Source organism: Lampris incognitus, chromosome 7, assembly GCF_029633865.1.
Source record: "Lampris incognitus isolate fLamInc1 chromosome 7, fLamInc1.hap2, whole genome shotgun sequence".
In the NCBI taxonomy this organism is placed as follows: domain Eukaryota; kingdom Metazoa; phylum Chordata; class Actinopteri; order Lampriformes; family Lampridae; genus Lampris; species Lampris incognitus.
The window spans coordinates 2,983,527-3,007,736 of record NC_079217.1 but is presented as its reverse complement, the minus strand read 5'-3'; the positions used below and the strand labels follow the sequence as shown (position 1 = coordinate 3,007,736).

Here is a 24,210-nt window from a genome sequence, read left to right as displayed (position 1 = left end):
ATCTGTATAGAGATGTGCAGGGGAGCTATATTTATCCATGTACGTAACCTTAACCCAAACTTTAACCACAATCTGACATGTACATCATTAACATATATTAGGTCGAACAAATTATAGAAAAATTGTCACTGCTGGGTAAAAAAAGCTGTCAAACACTGCAGGAGGTTTCATGTTGCAGGTTTTTTGATTTTATTCGTCCGTCGCAGCGACGAGGACCATCTGTCATCCTGTGATGGATGACTGATGACTTGTGTGATGATTAAAGCGAGGAAGAGTTGCGCATCATCAACCCCACTCTCTCGTCCGAGACCACCTGCTACCAGTGGCAAGACTAAGCAGGTTACTAAACCCGTGGCATGTTTCTATACAGGGCATCTTGTGGGTCCTATATCAGCGCTTTGGCAGACCCGGTGTGATGAGAATGCATTATTTAATACACAGTCAAGTATGGACGGGGATAAAAGATCTAATTTGCAGGAATTATTGGTATTGGTCTGCAGACCCCAGATGTCTTCAACTCGCTGTGATTCCTTGTGCGTATTGCCATTTTGTGATTACACTTTTATGTTGGTTCCGTTCTCTTATTTCCGTGACCTTTTAATCACTCTTGTGATGTATTTACTAAATGAGGCATATGGGACGCCCATAACATTTAACATTATTCATATCAGTTTTACCCCTCCGGCCAGGTATTCTCATGATTGGTGTTTGTTTGCTCACAGCCCGCCTCATGATAGATGGATTGCATGTGTACAAAGAGAGGGTCTCACTGTGTGTTATCGGTAAGGCTCTTGTATGACCAGCTACATCTGACAGGGCTCCAAAAGATGGAAACGTGACATCAGAGAAACCTCCAGTGCACAAATCAATAATTTAGCCTCAACGGAGAACCTTTCAGCCCCCCCCTTCTTTTTTTGCTGTTCAAAATCACAACGACATTGATATGTTCCTGGCTGCAATGGACTCTAAGGACTCCGAGCAAGCTCCAAATTAAACAGGGTTACCGTGTCTCAAAACATTTTCTGTGGATGGAGCCGTGGTTTTGAAACCGCGTTGCTCTCTACGGCTCCAAATGCTGACAGGGATTTAGCTGGGAAAATCTATTTGGTCCTTGTCTTTTTAATCAAGGAAAAAAAACCGTTTACACTTCTTTACTAAGTGGTTTACAGATGGATGGATGGATGGACAGATAGATGATTGATAGATAGATGATTAACTAACTAACTGAGGGGGAAGATTAATTTTCATTTCTGAGATTCTGAAAAGCAAGAAAAAACAAGCCTGACGTTAGTCTGACTTTGTTCACTGAGGAATTAACAGCTAATGAATCCCCAAACTTCCACATTAACAACTTGTGGCTTTCATTCAGTATCTCTGTAACCCAATTCTGGGTCTTGATCAAGTGCAAACAACAAATAAGTGGATCATTCCCTCATTCAGGTTCAATGATGCATGATCAAATTCAGGTAGATCTGCACATCTACTTTGCCTGGGTGCAGACCTTTGAATCCACCCACTCCACCGAGCTGAACTGATTCTGGTCGTCTGGCATCATCACATGAAACGGTTTCTTGGGTGAAAAAGATTATCAAACGGGGTGGGGTGGGGTGGGGTGGAGGGACTAACAATTAGGCAATCAGCACCACAGGTGGGACTAACGCCATTGTTAAGTTGTCAACATGGGAGAATTATCCCGACATCTCGGAAACATTCACTTAATGGGCTATCTTTCACGTTTTGGCTCCTGAATAATATTCTTGAATTTGATATGACCCCATTGATTAATATATTTATTTTACATAGATGGCATGTCTTCTCAATATCACCCAACATCAGAGTCTGTTTTTACTTCGCTCTGCAGCCCTGTGATGGCCTGGTGGCCTGTCCAGGGTGTCTCCCCGCCTGCCACCCAGTGACTGCTGGGATAGGCTCCAGCCTCCCCGCGACCCTGAGAGCAGGATAAGCGGTTTGGATAATGGATGGATGGATGGATGCTCCACTCGTAAAAAAATCCGTATGTTGGCATGGCTACGCAGGTGGATACGTTGGTCTCTAGTGATTGGTTAGGGAAAATTGAGTCCCCCTCCCCCCCAGAAATCGGTCAGACTGGAGGCAGTGTCAAAGACGGAAATGGAAGGAGTTGACAACTCTCTCTGATATCAGGCAAACAGCTCACACCTTCCCACACCTTCTGCTGATGTGGGAAGATTTTTTTTCTTTACTGACTAACTCACAACTAATTGTACACGTCACATTTTTACAGCATGAATGACTACAGTGCAAACAAACATGGCAGGGGGGTAGGCCAAATAAAACATAAATAATAATCAAAAGGAAAAGAAAAGAAAAACATTTAAGACACAACAGCTACGATCGCAATTCATTTACATACATATTTTACAGCAAACATGCCATTACAGTTTTGTGGGCCTTTTTATTGGCACTAGAATTGATACTTTTTATGTACCCAGTGTGGGAAGATGGTGGCACGAATTTCCATTTGCGGCAGCCTCGCTCAGTACCGTCCATGCACTGTCTTTGTCCACATCTAAGTTTTGTCTTCGTTTGATGGCTGGGAGAGCTGGCGCTGCATCGGCTGGGAGAGCAGGGCAGGCTAAGCTAACTGCTAGCCCATGCAGACCTGCAGTTCCGATGGCACCGAGGGCAGTCTGGAGGCGGCCTCACCTGGCGTTGACTGTGGTGTTTTGATGTCGTTGTGAGGAGTGCGGGGAGGTGTGTCGATGGTGTCTGGCTGGGAGAGCTGGCGCTGGATCAGCTGGGAGAGCTTGGTCTGCTTCATTTGGTGGGCCTGGGGACCACGGCCCCTGCCTGGAGCTGCACCCGAGGAGGAAACGCCGAGGGCGGTCTGACAGGATGTGGAAGCGGGGCAGGCTAAGCTAACTGCTAGCCCATGCAGACCGGTGGTTCCGGCATCCATCCTGGCTGGCGTTCGTTCCCTTGGAAAGTGATTTTTTGTTTAGTTTGGGTATGTGTGTTAGTTTGGATATGCGTGTTCTTGTAGTTTTTGGTTGTGTTTTTGTCTTTGTGTTGTACTGCTGTGGGCTGGGGGAAACGGCATTTTGTTTCATTTCATGTATGCAAGTGCATGAAGTGAAATGACAAATAAAGTGTTCCTGATGTTCCATTTATTAATATTCTTCTCAGTAGTCCTAAGAAATCCTTCCAAACTAAAATTACTTGTTCAAAGATTCATGCTTAGTCAGGTTAGATTAGACGTGGGTGGCATGGTCCGGGAGGGGGGGGGGTGCGGTTCTTTGTTCCAACCAAGCAGTTACACACTACACATCTGATTCTATTAGTCAAACAATAGTCTTTGCTAAAGACCCTGATTTATAGACTTGGGTGTGTGGCTGTTTGGTTGGAGCGGGGACCTGCACCTGCGCCGACCCTTTCTGGAGCATGTTGCACATCCCTGGAGGCTATAAAAGCCGCTCACATGTACAGATGCTGTTTGGACGCATGTTGACGCATATGTGAATAAGTTAACCGGTGTAAATCACATTTCGGTGGCCTTACGCATAAGAAATGGGTAGCGACTGTACAGAAAACGGCTTGTGTTCTATTATAACAGGTGCCCGAAACTGAGATTTGACCAGAAATGTAATGCACTTTTGAGTGGCTGTTGCAGCTAGAAAATCGCTATATAAAATGCAACTTGACTGACTGAAAGATTATTTTTATTGTGACACCACTTTAACGTTGATCCAATGTAAGCTGATGTAGGAACATAATCAGCATTTATGAATGAGGCTTGCCGCAGTAACAAATAACTACTGTCTTTTGTGAGGTGTCCCAATTTTAAGTTTAAAATGTGCTTGTGTACACTTTCTAGGTCATATTTCATTAATCACAGTACCAACCAAGTCAGGGCTGTACTCTCTTCTGAAGTTGAACCATTTAATTCAGAAGAAATTAAAAGTTCCTCATATCCAAATATAATAGAAAATCCATTTGCTAAGGACTATTAATTTAAAGTTATTACCAGCCAGCAAAATCCTCCCATCCATCTTATTCCCAATGCTCTCCATATTCATTTTTTACCATTACATCACCACACTGAGGAAAGAATCCAAAAAAAAAAAAGGTCAAATTTCATTCCTATGAGTTTTGTCAAATCAGTCAATCAGCGAAGTTGGACTTCGTTCATTCCAATTTCTTGAATTCATCTGATTAATGTGTGGGAACATGTGTCTTGTCGAATCAGCAAAGGGTGTCCGGGTGGCGTGGCAGCCTATTCTGTCGCCTACCAACACAGGGATCGCCAGTTTGAATCCCTGTGTTACCTCTGGCTTGGTCGGGTGTCCCTACAGACACAATTGGCCGTGTCTGCGGGTGGGACGCCGGATGTGCGTATGTGTCCTGGTCGCTGCACTGGCGCCTCCTCTAGTCGCTCGGGGCGCTTGTTCGGGGGGCAGGGGAAGGGGAACTGGGGGGGAATAATGTTATCCTCCCACGTGGCGAAACTCCTCACTGTCAGGTGAAAAGAAGTGGCTGGTGACTCCACATGTATTGGGGGAGGCATGTGGTAGTCTGCAGCCCTCCCCGGATCGGCAGAGGGGGTGCAGCAAGAACCGGGATGGCTCGGATTCCAAAGAAAATACACAATAAATTTTTTTTTTTTTTTAAATCAGCAAATACATTCTACACCAAAATAGACCATGATAAACATGACTATGTGTTATGAAGAGAAACATATTTCTGTTACTGTTCCACATAAAAAACGTGGTCGTCGCCCGTTTTGCTCGTTGAGATTCTGATCAGATTAATGAATAAACTAAACTTCCAAGTTGACGTGTTTCCTGTATGAACTCCTTTTGTAACAGTGTGGCAAATATTATAGTGTAAGTGGATAAGCTGCAATCCAGAACATTCTGTCCTCATCTAGTACCAGACTAGACAGCTAGTTAACATGGCTGAGCCAATAAAGACTTAAGGCTTGAATAAGTTTAGGTTCTTTACTTGGTTTCCTTGTTTATCCAGCTTTGTTACTCAATCTTTTCTTCTTTTTTTGTAAAACCAAAACAAAACATACAAACAAAATACATCTGATTACAATTAGTTGTACGTGTGGTTATTTGCTTCCATATTACAGGTACACAATACAGTCACAAAGTTAAACAATATATTATCCAGGACATTTCCACAGCAACCACACTGTCAAATAAAACGACTGCAAATACCTAAAACAAAACAAAACTGTATTTGCAGGTAGACAACATCAACACAATCTGAAGCCATGCCGAGCAGGTGACCAGCTAACCAGCCAGGGCACTTGGCTAACCAGTCTAGCGTGAATAGGCAAGACACTAGCTCTGCCATACTTATTCAGATATCTGCAGAAACAACTCAAAAAGGACACGTTTGTCATCCAACTATCATCAGCATACAACAAATCAAGTTATGCAATACTCAAGGGCATGTATTCTCACAACTTCACCGAGAGAAAAATGACCCAACTGCACACTAGCTTGAGTTATGCGACCACTAAAATGGCGACTGGTGCAACGGACTTTTATGTATACAAACAATGACCACTAGAGGCGCTCAACACCATGAAATGATACCTGGAGTTGGACAAATTATATGAATTACCAGCACACATAACATTTCTCCTGCTAACCGGCGTCTCTACCATGGTTGTACACTCGCCAGTCTGTGTATACTGCTGGCAAAGTTGTTTTTGTCATTTCGTTCCCGCTGGTGCATCAACAAACACATGCATGTTGGAAACAACACCAGCAGGAAAAAAGAGTGTAACATGGCACCAATGTGGCGATGCTTGTCAGAAAGACGATCAATATAAGTGTAAAACAGTGTGGCGGTGCAGTTAGATGTTCAGACTGCCTGTTAGCTCTGCTCAAGGTATGCCACTTTACAAGGATGCAGAATATTTTCTGGTGAGCTGACAGCATGCAAGCGACAAAGGATGCAACATCTTGCTTAAGGGCGAGAAAATAATTTGCAACATACACTACCGTTCAAAAGTTTGGGATCACCCAAACAATTTCGTGTTTTCCATGAAAAGTCACACTTATTCACCACCATATGTTGTGAAATGAATAGAAAATAGAGTCAAGACATTGACAAGGTTAGAAATAATGATTTTTATTTGAAATAAGATTTTTTTTACATCAAACTTTGCTTTCGTTAAAGAATCCTCCATTTGCAGCAATTACAGCATTGCAGACCTTTGGCATTCTAGCTGTTAATTTGTTGAGGCAATCTGGAGAAATTGCACCCCACGCTTCCAGAAGCAGCTCCCACAAGTTGGATTGGTTGGATGGGCACTTCTTTGAGCAGATTGAGTTTCTGGAGCATCACATTTGTGGGGTCAATTAAACGCTCAAAATGGCCAGAAAAAGAGAACTTTCATCTGAAACTCGACAGTCTATTCTTGTTCTTAGAAATGAAGGCTATTCCATGCGAGAAATTGCTAAGAAATTGAAGATTTCCTACACCGGTGTGTACTACTCCCTTCAGAGGACAGCACAAACAGGCTCTAACAGGTACTATTTAATGAAGATGCCAGTTGGGGACCTGTGAGGCGTCTGTTTCTCAAACTAGAGACTCTAATGTACTTATCTTCTTGCTCAGTTGTGCAACGCGGCCTCCCACTTCTTTTTCTACTCTGGTTAGAGCCTGTTTGTGCTGTCCTCTGAAGGGAGTAGTACACACCGGTGTAGGAAATCTTCAATTTCTTAGCAATTTCTCGCATGGAATAGCCTTCATTTCTAAGAACAAGAATAGACTGTCGAGTTTCAGATGAAAGTTCTCTTTTTCTGGCCATTTTGAGCGTTTAATTGACCCCACAAATGTGATGCTCCAGAAACTCAATCTGCTCAAAGAAGTGCCCATCCAACCAATCCAACTTGTGGGAGCTGCTTCTGGAAGCGTGGGGTGCAATTTCTCCAGATTACCTCAACAAATTAACAGCTAGAATGCCAAAGGTCTGCAATGCTGTAATTGCTGCAAATGGAGGATTCTTTGACGAAAGCAAAGTTTGATGTAAAAAAAATCTTATTTCAAATACAAATCATTATTTCTAATCTTGTCAATGTCTTGACTCTATTTTCTATTCATTTCACAACATATGGTGGTGAATAAGTGTGACTTTTCATAGAAAACACAAAATTGTTTGGGTGATCCCAAACTTTTGAACGGTAGTGTATATATATATATACATACTCATACATATTTGATACATTTGATATATTGATATTCTGCTCCTCATTAGTTGAGCACTTATAACAACACCATTGACGGTTTCGGGGGGAAAAAACGCTATATATATATTTAAAATCCAGTGAGTCAAGTAAATTCTTAATGAGACAGTACAAGCCTGTTTCATGCCATAAGCAATCATCAGCTGTCAATAAAGCTACTATATATATATATATATATATATATATATACACACACACACACACACACACACACACACACACACATACATATGTGTGTCTGGCTCCGACATCCAACTCTAATGCAACGCTTTTCTACTGTCATGTTGATTGACTGTCCAACAGAATCACCACATCATCATCATGAGGATCAAATATTGCAAAATAATAAGGATTGCATTTTCGTCAGAATCAGAATCATGTTTATTGGCCATGTAGGTCTGCACACACATGGAAAGTGACTCCAGTTTCGCGGCTGCCTCGGTGTACTTAACATAGAACAACAGCACGATAGAACAATCTTCAGATATATACACAAGGATTGCCATATACAGGCAAAATAAGAGGTGATCAAGTGCAATGGTGCAGTTTTATCTATGCAACCACAGCGTGATTGAATGTTTTGAACCCAGATGAACTTTATTTCACAGCAGCGGGAGCAGTTCAGGTTAAAAAGTTCCATGCAAATTGAAATCACTGACAAAAGCATCAATGTAAGCGTTGCTTACGAGCGTCGACCCTGCAGAGATTCTCTTCATGACATCACAGCACCGAGTTAAGCCTGTGATTTTGTTTGGATCCGTCTTTGTGAGAGATGGCTGATCGCCGCGGTTTCATTCGAGACAGGATTTCACAGAGACGCTATTGACACAGAAGCAAGTTAAGTCGCTCTCCATCACCTTTAACATGCTCAAGCAAAATCAATCTTTTTTTTAACTGAGTTTTTATTTCAATTTCAACAACTTACACAACCAGATTCACAATTCTGCCTGCTGGTTTTTCCCCCCCCATTTTTTTGAGCTGTGCCTACATGGTTTACAGATAATTTAGCAAAAGGAAATTAAGAAAAAAAAATCCTTTACTTCAGCTTGAAGTGTTAGTTGTTATGGTGGTATAGATTAAAGACTTGAAATTATTTAAAAAAGGAAAGGAGGGGTCAGGGTCCAAAATCAATCTTTTGATAAGTTTTTAAACATTCCTGAGGCAGCGGCTTGCTTTTCTGGGTTTTGTTGAGACGAGCTAACTTTAAGCCCCGTTGAATCCGTCCAAAAGCATCTTGTTTTCCAATGTCAATGTTAGCATCCAATGAGGATCCATCCACCCATCCATTATCCAAGCCACTTATCCTGCTCTCAGGGTTGCGGGATGCTGGAGCCTATCCCAGCAGTCATTGGGCAGCAGGTGGGGAGACACCCTGGACAGGCTGCCACGCCATCACACACACACACACACACACACACACACACACACACACACACACACACACACACACACACACACACACACACAACACACACATTCATACCTAGGGGCAATGTAGTACGGCCGGTTCACCTGACCTACATGTCTTTGGACTGTGGGAGGAAACCGCGGTCCCCAGAGGAAACCCATGCAGACACGGGGATAACATGCAAACTCCACACAGAGGACGACCCGGGACGACCCCCAAGCTTGGACTACCCCGGGACTCGAACCCAGGACCCTCTAGCTGTGAGGAGACCGCACTAACCACTGTGGAATGAATGAAGACAATCCAAACGTGTGGGAACAATGAGACACAATTCTATTCAGACAAAGACTCTGCATTTGAGGGATTTTTAGTTTAGTCAGTTTTAATGACTATGAGGGTGTGTTCATACACACACAACATCTCCACTGTTGCGGACAATCAGGTTAAGCCTGGAATGGGAAAGAAAGTCTCTTTACATGGAAATGAACTTGGAAAAACTTTTCCCTTTGAATTGTCTTTACGCAGATTTCTTTTGATAGCCGGGTTGGTTTACTCAGGGAAGGATGTGGTGCCACGAGAACCGGCCAACACTCGTCTTGATATCAGAAAACCACAACGTTATTTTAAGTACCAACATTTTGTCAGATCGCAATCTTAACCGCAGTATGACTCCATGCAATGTTTGGCACCTAAAAATAGAAAGTCTCTGAGGATTATTTACTGTTGATTTGCACCGGCGTGTGCTGGTGTTTCTTGGGGTGGATTTTGATGTGACATGTCATGTTGTCTGATGATAAAGGTAACTTTTTTAGTCGGCAGCGGATCTGTGTATAATTAGCCCGCTTTGATAGCTCATTAGCATGTTCACACCGAGTTTTATGATGCTCATGTTTAGGATTGGAAGTTGCTCAAGATGCATGCGTTGACCTACAAGTTAACATAATTAGTGTCTGCTTTTAATTCAAAACAGAAATGGACCAGTAAACCATGGAAATAAATGAGGGAATATTCACACGGGCTTTTGCTTCATGAAAATGCTGTCACAAGAGCTTTATATTGTGCAAACACGAGAGGATATTTAATTTTATACTGTCTCTCCCATGATGCTGCATACAGTGCTGTCTGTGCCTTCGGTGAAACATCCCAGACCGTGAACCCTCCCAAAGAACTGTTAAGACATGTACCGCAACACATACGACTGAGACCTGCAAGACTATCAAAGAAGCCCCAACATCTGAAGCAATTGTGAAATTTCTCTCATTGCGATGTTTCTCTTAACTGTGTAGTCCCACACCATAACTTGAAAAGTAATGCTAGACTTTGCAAAGCAAATGTTTTTAGAGTTAATGCAGATTTTTTTTTTTTTGGCCCATACAGATGATTTGCATGCTTTAGAATTTGGATAGCCCTAGTTGTTTATGTTACTCCCTCTTACTACTAAATAATTTACAGAATAAATTGAATTATTTGAATACAGGGGGACTTCAACGCTCACGTGGGCAACGATGGAGAAACCTTGAGGGGCGTGATTGGGAGGAATGGCCTCCCCGATCTGAACCCGAGCGGTGCCTTGTCATTGGACTTCTGTGCGAGTCATGGATTGGCAATAACAAACACCATAATCGAACATAAGGTAGTTCATAAGTGTACTTGGTACCAGAACACCTTAGGCTGAAGATCGATGATAGATACTGTGGTCCTATCATCAGATCTGCAGCCGTATGTTTTGGACTCGGGTGAAGAGAGGAGCAGAGCTGTCAACTGATCACCTGGTGGTGAGTTGTATCAGATGGCGGGGAAGCCTGCCAGACAGACCTGGCAAACCCAAACGTGTAGTGAGGGTGAACTGGGAATGTCTGGCGGAGGCCCCTGTCCGTGAGGTCTTCAACTCCCACCTACGGTAGAAGTTCTCGTGTATCCCGAGGGAGGCTGGGGACATGGAATCTGAGTGGGCCATGTTCAAAGCCTCTATTGTAGATGCGGCAGGCAGGAGCTGTGGTCAAAAGGTCATTGATGCCTGTCGAGGCGGCAACTCAAGAACCCGCTGGTGGACACCGGTGGTGAGGGAAGCCATCAGGCTGACGCAGGAGGCCTTTCGGAATTGGTTGACCCAGGGGTCTCCTGAAGCAGCAGACAGGTACTGGGAGGCCAGAAGGGCTGCTGCTTTGGCGGTCACGAAAGCAAAAACTCGGGTATGGGAGGAGCTCGGCGAGGTTATGGAGGAGGACTTTCGGTTGGCCTCAAGGAAGTTCTGGCAAACCACCCGGCGACTCAGGAAGGGAAAGCAGGGCTTGACTCAGGCTGTGTTCAGCCAGGGAGGGGAACTGTTCACCCGGACTGGCGATATTGTCGAGCGGTGGAAGGAACACTTTGAGGAGCTCATGAACCCGACTAACACGTCCTCAGTGGAGGAGGTAGAGTCTGAAGACTCAGGGGGAGCCCCACCCATATCCTTGGCAGAGGTCTCTGAGGTAGTTAAAAAGCTCCTCAGTAGCAAGGTGCCGGGCGTGGATGAGATTCGCCCTGAGATGCTGAAGGCTCTGGACATTGTTGGGCTGTCTTGGTTGATACGCCTCTTCAGTGTCACGTGAAGGTCAGGGACAGTACCTGTGGCATGGCAGACTGGGGTGGTGGTTCCCATATTCAAAAAGGGGGACCGGAGGGTGTGCTCCAATTATTGGGGCATCACATTGCTCAGCCTCCCCGGGCAAGTTTACTCTAGGGTGCTCGAAAGGAGGCTCCGACCGATTGTCGAACCTCAGATCCAGGAGGAACAATGCGGATTCCGTCCTAGCCGTGGAACAACGGACCAACTCTTTACCCTTGCGGAAGTGCTGAGGGGGGCATGGGAATTTGACCAGCTAGTCTACATGTGTTTTGTGGACTTGGAGAAGGCTTATGACTGTAATCCGGGGCACTCTGTGGGGGGTACTGCGGGAGTATGGGATACCAGGGCAGTTGCTACAAGCCATCCGGTCCTTGTATAACCAAAGTGAGAGATGTGTTCGCATTCTTGGCACAAAGACAAACACGTTTTTGGTGGGTGTCGGACACCGCCAAGGTTGTCCCTTGTCTCCAATTCTGTTTGTGATATTCATGGACAGGATCTCAAGGCACAGCCAAGGTGAGGAGTGTGTCCGTTTTGGGAACCTCAGAATTGCATCTCTGCTCTTCACAGATGATGTGGTTTTGTTGGCTTCATCAGAATGCGACCTCCAGCGCACTGGGGTAGTTTGCAGCTGAGTGTGAAATGGCTGGGATGAGAGTCAGCACCTCCAAGTCTGAGGCCATAGTTCTCTACCGGAAAATGGTGGACTGCTCCCTCCGGGTTGGGGATGAGTTGTTGCCTCAAGTGAAGGAGTTCAAGTATCTTGGGGTCTTGTTCATCAGTGAGGGTAGGATGGAGCGGGAGATTTACAGGTGGATTAGTGCAGCAACAGCAGTAATGCGGACGTTGTACCGAAAGGGTGAGATCGCGGATACAAGCGGCTAAAATTAGTTTCCTCCATAGGGTGTCTGGGCTGAGCCTTAAAGATAGGGCGAGGAGCTCGGACATCTGAAGGGAGCTTGGAGTATTGCCGCTGCTCCTTCGCATCGAAAGGAGCCAGTTGAGATGGTTCGGGTATCTGATTAGGATGCCTCCTGGGCGCCTTCATTTGGAGGTTTACCAGGCACGGCCAACTGGGAGGAGACCCTGGGGTAGACCCAGAACTCGCTGGAGGGACTCCATGTCCAATCTGGCCTGGGAACGCCTTGGGATTCCCCCAGGAGGAACTGGAGGGCATTGCTGGGGAGAGGGACGTCTGGCGTGCCCTACTTAGCTTGCTGCCATCGCGACCTGACCCCAGAAAAGCAGCTGAAGATGAGATGAGATGAATTCAGGCTGGTGCACTGACTGTAAGGATTTACTATAGTATGCTGGATATACACTGTAAATTGAGTAGTGGGGGGGGTAGAATTGAAACATTATTAAATGGGTTAGCTAAATGGGTAAGTTCAGGAGTTACTATGGGAGTCTGGAAATTTACAAGCTTTGTTTACATGAAAGCAAATCTAATACTATTTGTCACGTGTCTGAAGAACCTAGTGTGAAACAGGGCATGACACCCCTGTCTCTGTCTTCTGATGAACCCGATTCTCAAATAATGAACCTTGAGTTACATACAGATTTTGTGCAAGTTGCTTGAATACTCATTAATCCTCTGTTAAACACTAGGGACGCTTATTATGAACGTGCAACAAAAGCCCCTTCCGAAACAAAGACTTGTTTGGTTTTCATTATTCCAAAGAATACTTCTGGAGTTATAATTGTAATAACTTGGAAATATAAGACATAATTTGGAGTCTGGAGGCGCCAGGAGAAAAGTGACGCATGGTCATATTAATATTGTGCAATAGCTATTAAACTCGAAAGAAAGAAAGGCCACTGTGTTAATTACAGAAATGACCTATTTGCCTTATTGGAAAAGAGGCGATTGAGGCAACAATGATTATTTACTCCTATCGTCGGGACATTAGGTAGAAACACACTTCGTGAACATCAATGCAAATGTAGTGAAAGTTAGAGGACGGCATTTCCATCTCCAAAACATCTTTGCCCTTGACCATTACTTCCAGGCCCATCTGTGGTAAATAAGGCGACAGGAAATCACACCAAGCACCTTGGCGTTCACACATAAAGAGCTCTCTGTCCTGTCTGAGATAATGGGGCCATCATACCCACTGATTGACAGGAGAACAAAACCCATTTTAACTTCATTTGGTGCGCTCTACAAAGACTGGCATTTCTTAATAAGATGCATTGATAAATCATTCATCAGCAGGTAAAAGCGTTAGTCAGTGAGATGACTTTCCTCCTGAAAGCCATCACGGACAAATCACTTCACGTCGCAGAGGAAAGCACAACACAAGGTGTCAAGCAGTTTGCCGGTTTGGCAGCATCCAAAAACTCTAGTTGAACAGGGGAAAAAAAGTAAGGGGATGCGAATTTGTAATGCAATGTCTATATGTCTAGGAAATGACTCGGTATAATGTGGATAATTAATTGTAAGTGACTTGTACTCAGTAGGAACCCCATGAAAGCCTGGTAAACAATTATGGGGTCCTTAGTCGTTTGTAGATTAGAGACTGTTTGCACTTAAGATAGGATTCTGAAATAAATAATTCAAACCCAGTAATTGTAAACATAATGGAGTAGGGATGATACAAGATTATGTAGTGAAATGAAAATAGTGAATTTGCAATGAAAAGCACCACTTGGGTTTTTCTATGGACAAGTACATACTTTAAATGTTTTTCAATTATTTCCGTCACAAATGTCTTGTTTTCGGATTTTATGCACAAAAGCCAATTTCAGACTGAGACTTTTATGGTTCAGCTATCACAATAATTTCAATACAAAGCTCATTAAGCAAATGTAATTTAAAGTGCTGAAACCCTGTATATGGTGTTGTAAACCAAGAAAACATAAAGAGTAATTTGGTAAGCATCCCAGACTTTCATGTCTCTCTCTGGAGTCTGCAGAGAAAAAGCATTTTCCCCTCCCGGCAGGCAATATTACCAGTTTCGTTTTTTTGCAATCAGCACAACCTTGGCTTTGGCGAGTACAAAACAGGCACTGAAAGCATCCTGAAAAGACTGCTACATTAAGGGCTCTCAATTATCTGAAGACATGGGTCCCCAGGGCTGAATTCCCTCTTCAGTCCCGCCCTTTGTGCACTAACATGCCATCTAGAACACTGGTTATGATGCTACACAGTCACTTAACGTTTTGCCCAAAGACAAGATGTACCCAGTTCTCATTCAAGGTACATCATCATTTTAGGAGGAAGGAAAAAAAAAAGCAAAAAAAAAAAAAAAAAAACCTTATCAAGAATTAATAAGCTGGGTGGTAATGGCACATTGTTTCAAGGGGCGGGGGCTGTAGTTAATTGTCTTCTATGGTTTCAACAATTTTATTATAAAGAAGGAGCATCTATATTCATGCAGCGTACACCTCCTTACTTACTTCCCCAAGGCGAAGCACTCCAGCCGCATGGTGACTCCTCTGGCAGCCAGAACAGATGGGAGGAAATGCACTTCAATTTTGGGCTCATATTCACCCATGACACCTGAAAAATATTGTATGAAAGAAGAAATTAAGGTACTAGAACCGAGGGAATTGTAAAAGCTACTGACCCCCATTCGTCCTTCCAATTCTTTAGTGGTCCAGTGCCACGTAGAAAGAGTGAACACCATTTTAAAAACAGTGTGACTGCCCTTCTCCTCCAGTCCTCGTGTGAGCCAAAGATACAACAGCTAAAAAAACTAATATAGGAGGACATCTAAGCTGCCCCAAGTGACCCAGTGCTAACAGCCCAGCTTAGATCCCGTAACAGAAATGGGTACGGCAGTCATTCCTGCTGCTGACGTCATTTCACACTGTTATTCACTGAAGACGTTTGTTGCGGACCGACTGTGTCCGAGTGTGGGTGTCAATCTGTTACCTTTTTCTAGTCAAGTCAATTTTATTTGTATAGCCCAATATCACAAATTACAAATTTGCCTCAAGGGGCTTTACAGCAACACAACATCCTGTCCTTAGACCCTTGCATCAGATAAGGAACAACTCCCTAAATTTAAAAAAACAAAACAAAAAAAACCTCTAACGGAGAAAAAACAGGAAGAAACCTCAGGGAGAGCAACAGAGGAGGATCTCTCTTCCAAGATGGACAACGCGCAATGGATGTTGTGTTTACCCAACTTACACAATACAACATTGAAAGAGGATAACACAATTAGAATGGAATTATAAAATTTATGAAGAATATGATGCGGAGGATGCCAAGCAGTGTCCAGACGCCACTGGAACAGCCCAGGACCCGAGCCACGTGACCAGCATCACCATGTTAAAAAAAAAAAACCCAAAAAAACCCACAGGATAACAAAAATGCATTCTATGCATTTTGGCCTTTCGTCCACACGCAAAGTGTTTTTGGTCACTAAAATGGAGATTTTTTTTTTTAATCCTCATGTTCTGTTCACTAATTAGCAATGGATGTATTGTTCACCTTTCATATTAACCCAAGACACCTTTGGGTTTTATAGCGATACAACTGCAATATTTATCTAAAAATACCCAATATGTCTTATCCTTATCTCACTTATTACCAATATTAACTAATATCAACAGTGTTTATGGCTAGTAGTTGTAACTCCAAACGGGTCATTTTGACCCACACGCCTTCTAAAGAGCAGATTTTTAAAAACCATCTTTCTGTGTATCCGTGCGTAAAACTGAGCATTTGGGAAACGATGACGTCACACCTCAAGTTGCACATGCACATCGTTGTCCACACAAACGAATCACAGTTTGCTTCCGAGTTCACCATGGTTCCTTAGGCCGCGTGCCAGAAAGGCCTTCGATAAATGCATGTGAAGAAACATCAAACAACTATAAGGAAAATAAGTTCACCACGCATGCTCAGAATGTTCTTCTCTGGTATTTGATGTAGACTTTATCGCCAACTACTTGCTAGGCATGATTGAGCGTTTGTAGTCATTGCGTTCTCGTGTGTACGGAGATGTGTTTTAAATCAAAGGTCGTGTGCACAGATTTTTTTTTTTTAAACAGAGGGGGAAAATATCCATTTAGAAAAATATCCGTATACGTATGATCAATGCCTATGTTTGTTACGGTTCATCTACACACATATGCAATAACAATTCCCCTCATGGGGTAACCAAGTTGAACCTTGAACCACAGGTACACTACATTATGCAATCTACAAGCCTGGGACTGCCCATCACAAACATCCTACAGCAAGTATGCAGTACGTCGTAGACGTCGGCTACCCACTGCAGTGTTATTCTAACCACGCTTTAGCCTATAGGATAACAGTAGTGACAAAGCAATGAAATACTTTAAAGCTGAAATCATAAAACAGTAGTTTAATTACATGTGTGAAGTAAATCAGTAACATAAAATAAGATGCTCTTGTTTTGTTTCTGTGCTAGAATGGTGTGTTTATGTCTTTTTTTTTTTTAACATGGTGATGCCGGTCGCGTGGCTCGGGTCCTGGGCTGTTCTGGTGGCGTCTGGTCACTGCCTGGCAACCTCCTCATCATATTCTTCATATATTGTATAATTCCATTATAATTGTGTTATCCTCTTTCAATGCTGTATTGTGTAAATTGTGTAAACACAACATCATTGCACGTTGTGCGTCTTGGGATAGAGATCCTCCTCTGTTGCTCTCCCTGAGCTTTCTCCCTATTTTTTCTTTTTGTTCCTTATCCGATGCGAGGTTCTAAGGACAGGATGTTGTGTTGCTGTAAAGCACCCTGAGGCAAATTTGTAATTTGTGATATTGGGCTATACAAATAACATTGACTTGACTTGACTTAATGTTGACTCAAACTTACTTAAAATACAACCGGTAGTGTTTCGCCAGCTTTCCGTGCCAGCACTACTGCGTTTAAGTACAGTCAAGTGAGCATCTTATACGGCGGTATTTCCGTTTTTACATGATTGTTCTGAGACTTCCGAATGGGGTTGGTTTCCTTGTGCATTTGTCCAGGAGTAGAAGAGAACTGGCATTTAACTTCCACTGAGGCTTTAAGGAGCACTAAGAATATGCAATTAAGTGTTAGGTCAACAAAATGTGTAGCTTTTATGCTAAATAAGGTGATAATCTAACAGTTCAATAAATATTCACCAGTTGCCACAGGGAAAAGAGGGTCCTTTTCCCTGTGGCAAGTAGACCAAGTATGAGTAAAATGCACCACAATTCATGAAACACAGTTGAAAGGACATGTGTGATGGCTTATTATTTGTAAAACTACATGCCGCTATGGCAACCACCTCCTCACACGGAGTCACAGCCAGAACACACACTTTTTTTTGTGTTTGCACATTGAGGGGGCTATCTATATCCATTTGCCGGAGAGATCTGTCAGATGGCAGTGAGCAAATTTGCAATAACAGAGGAAAACACTCATCAGGATCTAATTACCATGATCCGTCTTATTAAATACAAGCTTGAAGCTTGTGATATGAACATTGCATGCACACGTGATTCTTTACACAAGCATCTTAAATATTCACACAAGCTTTGCCAGTGTGCAGTATGTATATGCACAGGCACAGCAGTCCCCCTTGACCAACCTTCCTGAATTTACACTTGGATTCATCGCACCATCTCTGCTGCTGCACAAGAATGACTGTGCAGCCTAATAATGATCACCGAGACAAAGGAGCAGCATGACATTTGAGAAACTATAATTATACATCCCACGTGTACCTGACACTTTTTATGTGCTGAAATGACTGCTGGGGGAGAAAAGGACTACGGATATTGAATTGTGGGCTGCTACATATGGGGCGGGAGTTTTATGATATTTGTTTCAAAGAACTTTTCAATTTCAATCTCATTCTGAACATTTATGGGTCCGAAGCAGCCCTTCGCATAAAGGGAATTTGCTATATTTCACTGGCGCTGGCCAGTATATTCCATATAATATTCAATCTCTGCAGTGGTTAGACTGGACAGAATCGAGCGTCGGGGCTTTGTGCACTAAAACTAAAACACTGCCGACCTTCATTTGTGGTGCGGCTGTCTGTTTTATGTTCCAATTTCATTTATTTATCACATGGAAATGCTATGTGTTTTGGTTTTACCGATCCTCAGGAAAGACATGGTATGATGTGTGCCCCGAATTCTTGCAGCAATTCAAAGTTTTTAGCCCCCCAAAAAACCAACCTTTCCTTAGGTCTGTGATGTAGTTCCAGATGGATATTTTAAAAAGGTACTTCTCACAAGCACTAGTGCCAAGAATAGCTTTGGAGCTTACTTTGAATTTTTAAAAAAAATAATGACATATTACTTGAGACGTCATTACAGATGTTTTAGTTTTACAAAAAAAGACATGGATAAATCAACATACATATTAAAACATCATTAAAGATTTACAAATCTGGAGATTTACATTTAAAATGGATGTTTGCTCTTTTTAATTGTATTGTGCCTTTGAAAGCCAACCTGCCTCGCTGTCACCACCAGTAAAATGTTGTCACCACCAGTAAGATGTTGTCACCACCAGTAAGATATTGTGCAGTGAAATACATGTTGTCTATGCTGAGGAGTCATTTGTTAATGAAACCGATATACTGCCACAAAACATGATCTCAGTGAAATGTCAGGTAGATCGTATATGTGTGGCCATTTTCCGGTAACAGAACCACTTTCCGTACTCACCCTGCATCATCCCATTGGTCCTTATTTACCAGTACAAGGTGGAATCAAACCAATATCATATTCCTTTTTTTTTTTTTACGTTGTCCTTAGAGATGAATTTAATGTGCAACAATAGTCACAGACGACAAAGGAGGGAAGTGGGTCTCTCAGTGCAAGCACGATCAATACCAACTGGAAACGTTTTCCAGTTTTGTTTTCAATTGCATTTCTCAATCACCCCCGAGACGAAGGGTCACACGTGACTATTTTAAGATGCAGGATATGTACTGCTCTCAAATACCACTTCTGCATGTGCAGTTTGTGATGCGGCCTCGCGTACATGACGGTTAAGGTTGTGTGCTCTCGGGCTAAACTTGTGCGCTGTGACGATACCGCTACAGCTGCAGAGCCAACAGGACTACTGACAACAGCAGGGGAACTGTGACCCTGAGAGGCAAAACGCTGTCTGTGTTACTACAAACATTAGTGCCGACACATCTCTGGTTGTCTGGAGAAAAAAAAAAAGAAGTTTTATGACAACAATAAGAAAGCTGAAGTCCCTGTGGCGCATATATATATATATATATATATATATATATATATATATATGCGCCACAGGGATCTATCTGTTTTCCTGGAAAACATCACTGGTAGTGTTGATAAAAGTGCTCAACAAATGAGGAGTGAAAATTAAGATAGAGGTAGGAAAACAAGCCTGTTTCATGCTGCTCCTCATTTGTCGAGCACTTTCATCAACACCATCGATGGTTTATGAAAAAACAAAACAAAACCACTATACTAGGTTTAATGCCCATATGAGTAGCTTCACGGATGAGCGTGCAAGACATGCAATGGCCTTAAACCGCCACATTTGGTCATGGTAGACAAGCACACTAGTTACTCTGTCTCATGGAAAATCCTCATGAAGAGCAATGCATATTCAGTACTACTACTACTACTACTACTACTACTACTACTATATATTCAGTTAACAGCAAAAGATGTAAGCTGTACTTGGCAGAGAAGTATTTTATTATTTGGAAGCCTGATACGTCCACCTTGAACAGTAGAAATGAACCGGCCACCAGCTGTAGACACTGAACAAAATATCTGCTTTGTAAATACAAGTAAACCACTGTCTTTATTACCCCCCCCCATTAGATGTCTTTATTACCCCCCTCCATTAGATGTCTTTATTCCCATCCCTCCATTAGATGATACACATGACATTTAGATGTTGTATTTTTATCTTTTAAATGTCTGCCCTTTCAACTGTGCCCCAGCACCACCCCACTATATGATATACGTAAAGTACCCCACTTGACGTTATCTTGTTATATTCTAAATGTAGGCTATTTCAGCAGTGCCCTGGCCCTTTAAATCCGTGCTTTTTCAAAACAAGCCCCAACCCCTCCCCCATTGGTTGTTATGTTTTCTACCCCACCATTGGTTGCTGTACATCGTAACTACCTACCCCATGGGCTGTAATATTTCAAATGTTTTCTATCCTCTCATTGGTTGCTGTCCACCGAAATACATACATAAATATATATATGTATGTGTGTGTGTATATATATATACACGCGCACACACACACACACACACACAAAGGTCTCAGCTTGGCTTGAAGGATTAGTCCTTGTTCTTGTACCATGAAACAGCTATGAGTCAGCTTTACGGAGAACAAACTTTTGCCAGTTAAATCGATTGAATTACTTTTCTGGTCAGCGATTTAATTCCCCCTCATGAAAAGTTTAACTCCACATCCTTGTTGGACTCAATTAAAGCAATTTCACTTTGCTGTAACATTCACAGCCTTTCACGCACGCACGCAAGCAAGCATCATAAACCGCTAAGTTCCGATGCAAAAATCTCTTGCCACCGACATGCACACTAACACCCTGCACTTCCTTTACAGTGAGGAACTGAAGCACTCCTAAAAAAGATCTGAAATCTCCCGCACCTAACATACTTTTCTTTTCCCCACTTTGATTAGTGCAGAGTTCTTGTGCTGCGCCCTGCTTTGTGAAGTGAAGACCAACGCCTTCCTGCAGCCATGATGGAGCCAGATGCTTGTTCTGATTAAGAGAGGCGAGCCGCACACAAATCCAGCTTGAACTGTCTCCTCCGTGATAATCACTCACCGCCGCCGCCGAGGCAGGCAAGGCTCGCCGTGTCTGATTGGTAAGACTCCAACGGCCGAGGGACACACAGCGCCCGGGCACATGTGGTTGCCTGTTGTTTGGGTGTGCCAATGTAATTTCCAGCGTTTTAGAGCCGGCGTCACAATATATAAGTTCCCTGCACATCCGTGACATTTGGGGAGCGAGAGCTGCCAAGGTATTTTTTTGGCCTAATAGGCCTACAGCTGGGGGAGATTCGATTTCGCCGTGCTTGTCCGAGCGGCAAGAGAGCCCTCCTTTAGCCCGGGTGCCTCGATAAGACCATCATAACCACATGCCACAAAACGGATCCCCGCAAACTGACTATTCTGACACCGCCTGTCGTTCAGAAAAAAAGTTGAAAAAAAAAAAAACCTTTTGGCTCCATCCTCAAACAGTGTACCACACATGCACGCTTGGGAGCACACTGACCACAACCCCTTCACACTTCTCCATCCCGGTTAAAAAAAGAGAGGAACAAACTGATTTAACGTGATAACGTGGTTACCATCACACACACACACATCTCCGAGGACTGTTTCACAGAGCAGGGTTACACAAATGGAGGGGAACAGAGACTCTTGCTTGCAGGAATGTGATCTCAAACAGGTAAATAGATGTTGCAAGCTAGGCGTGCGTTGGCCGCCAGGCACAGCGGCTCTTTACCGCGGCTCGGCGGGGGGATGTAATCTCAACGGTACTTTGAAATGTTGACAATGACAGGCACCTGTGCGAGGTGATGGACGTGCCTCGTGTGTGCACTCAGACGTTATAAAAAGCCTGTAGGTGAAACCTGCACCTGGATCCACCAGACGGCTCCCCGGCACGGCCCCTGAGAGGCTGGCGGTATGAGAGGTGGAATCCCATCTGCAGCCAGGCCCATTGATTCAGTTAATTTTATGCTGGAGAATGATTTCCCTGATGGCCAGTTTCACCAAAGCACATTGTGAGTGAGGAAACCTCCTCACGTTAATGATGAAACATCACTCGCCATCTACTTAAAGTGTGTATGGAATTCATAACCGAGCTCGTCACGTGGTCCGATGGGTGGAAGAGAAACCCAGAACGCCTAACGACATCACGTGTGAGCTGGTACTTTTCCAAATCCACCACAATATTCCAAAACTACCTCAGACAAAAAAACAGAAAACAAAACAAACGTATCCCCCCCCTCCTTTTAACCCCAGTTGAGATTAAGTTGAGCATGTACGGTCCTGTGATGGACTGGCGGCCTGTCCAGGTGTCTCCCCGCCTGCCGCCTAGAGACTGCTGGGATAGGCTCCAGCATCCCCACGACCCCAATTGGGATGAGCGGCTTGGATAATTGATGAATGGATTGTTGTATCCGGCCAATTACCCCACTCTTCCAAGCCGTCCCGGTCTCTGCTCCACCCCCTCTCCTGATCCGGGGAGGGCTGCAGACTACCACATGCCTCCTCCCATACATGTGGAGTCACCAGCCGCTTCTTTTCACCTGACAGTGAGGAGTTTCACCAGGGGGATGTAGCACTTGGGAGGATCCCGCTATTCCCCCCAGTTCCCCCTCCCCCCCAAACAGGCACCCCGACCGACCAGAGGAGTCGCTAGTGCAGCGACCAGGACACATACCCACATCCGGCTTCCTACCGGCAGACACGGCCAATTGTGTCTGTAAGGACGCCCAGCCACGGCACGGTGGCGCAGTGGTTAGCGCGTCCCGCCCGACCAAGCCGGAGGTAACATGGGGATTCAAACCGGCAACCCTCGTGTTGGTAGGCAACGGAATAGACCACCACACCATCTTTTGTGTCGGCAGGAGCCCCCACACTGTGGAGTGCCCCTCAAAAGCAGCTCAGAATAGTGAATTCAGCTTCATCTTCTTTCTCAAAAACTCATTTTTACAGACCAGCTGCTTTGTGAGCCACGGCTGTACGTCTTTGTGTTCATTCCTTTCTTGGTTTTTATTCCCACCTTACTATTTTATCTTTTCTGTGCTTTCTGTTCATTGCTTCTTTTTTTTTATCGGTGCATTCTATCTGTTTTATTCTACGAGCACTTTGTAGCAGCGGTTTAGAAAACTGCTCCACTTATACACTACTCGTGAAGAAGTCCACCCAAACAAAGCTGATTTCAAGTATGTCAGTGGAAAAAAAGACACTTTCTCAAAGTGAAGGTGAAGGTGAAACTCAACCAATAAAATTCATTAGCTTGGACCCAACCAGTGCATTCATCCAAATCTGAACCTGTCACAAGTGTGTGTGTGTGTGTGTGTGTGTGTGTGCGTGTGTGTGTATACGGGGGTTGGTGCAGGTGCAGTGCTTCTGTGATCCTTACCATCTGTTTTCAGTGTCAGGGGGGTTGGCGGGCTCAGGACCCTGGTGTTGGTCACCGTGTTCTTCACCAGGCAGATGTAGCTGCCCACGTCAGAGGGCTGAACCTTGGAGATGTAAAGGTTCCCCGTTTCTTGGGAGATGAAACGCCGGCTGTCCTCAGCCACAAACGAGGGGAACTCGTTAAAGACCCAACTGTAGATAATCTCTGGAAAGGTCAGAGTTCAAGTTCAATGAGCCAGTCAGTTTGCACATTTTAGGAGTTGGTCTTGGTGTGTAACAGGACATCAACACATCACTTTTAAAACCAATAAAAGTCTGAGAACATTTAAGGTTATCCATGAAAAAGTATTTACGTACCTAAGATTGCCAATATAAATATCAGATTTGCAAGTAAACAAAGGATGATGGGATAACAGGTGTCTGTCATGGAGTGATAGCTATTAAATAGAGGACAATGAGTGGATTGTGTGCTAATGCAGCTCGCTATGAAGGCGGATGGAGCAGTCTCAAAAAAAAAAGATGAATAAATACAATTAAATTAAATTAAATATTTACAGCATTTCATAAAGTCAAATGAGTCACAACAAGCTATAGTGCCAATTAGGTTTGATGCCCTCTAACGTTAACAGGTTTAAGTTGCTATGCAAAAACTCGTAAATGGGACCCATTAAGGTGTGTGTGTGTGTGGGGGGGGGGGTTGGTTCATGGGATCCCAAGCAATAAGGGGCCCATTAGACAGAGGACTCATGACAGGCATCATGATAGATGACTAAATTAGATGTATAACGGATAGGGGTTCATCATCATTTCTTGTCAGGGGGTTCAGAAATCACAGTGGCACCCCTCCTCACATGGGTCCTGAAATGGTTT

The 24,210-nt window shown here is 43.7% G+C and overlaps 1 protein-coding gene across 1 annotated transcript in view; it reads right to left on the bottom strand.

Moving 5' to 3' along the window:
• Positions 1-24,210, bottom strand: part of cntn5 (contactin 5) — a 113,092-nt gene that overhangs the window by 55,761 nt on the left and 33,121 nt on the right. Inside the window, exons 5-6 of the mRNA XM_056283114.1 lie at positions 23,342-23,545; positions 14,660-14,762 (exon numbers count right to left, since the gene is read on the bottom strand). Coding sequence (XP_056139089.1) covers positions 14,660-14,762; positions 23,342-23,545 — 307 coding nt within the window. The remainder of the gene's footprint in view (positions 1-14,659; positions 14,763-23,341; positions 23,546-24,210) is intronic.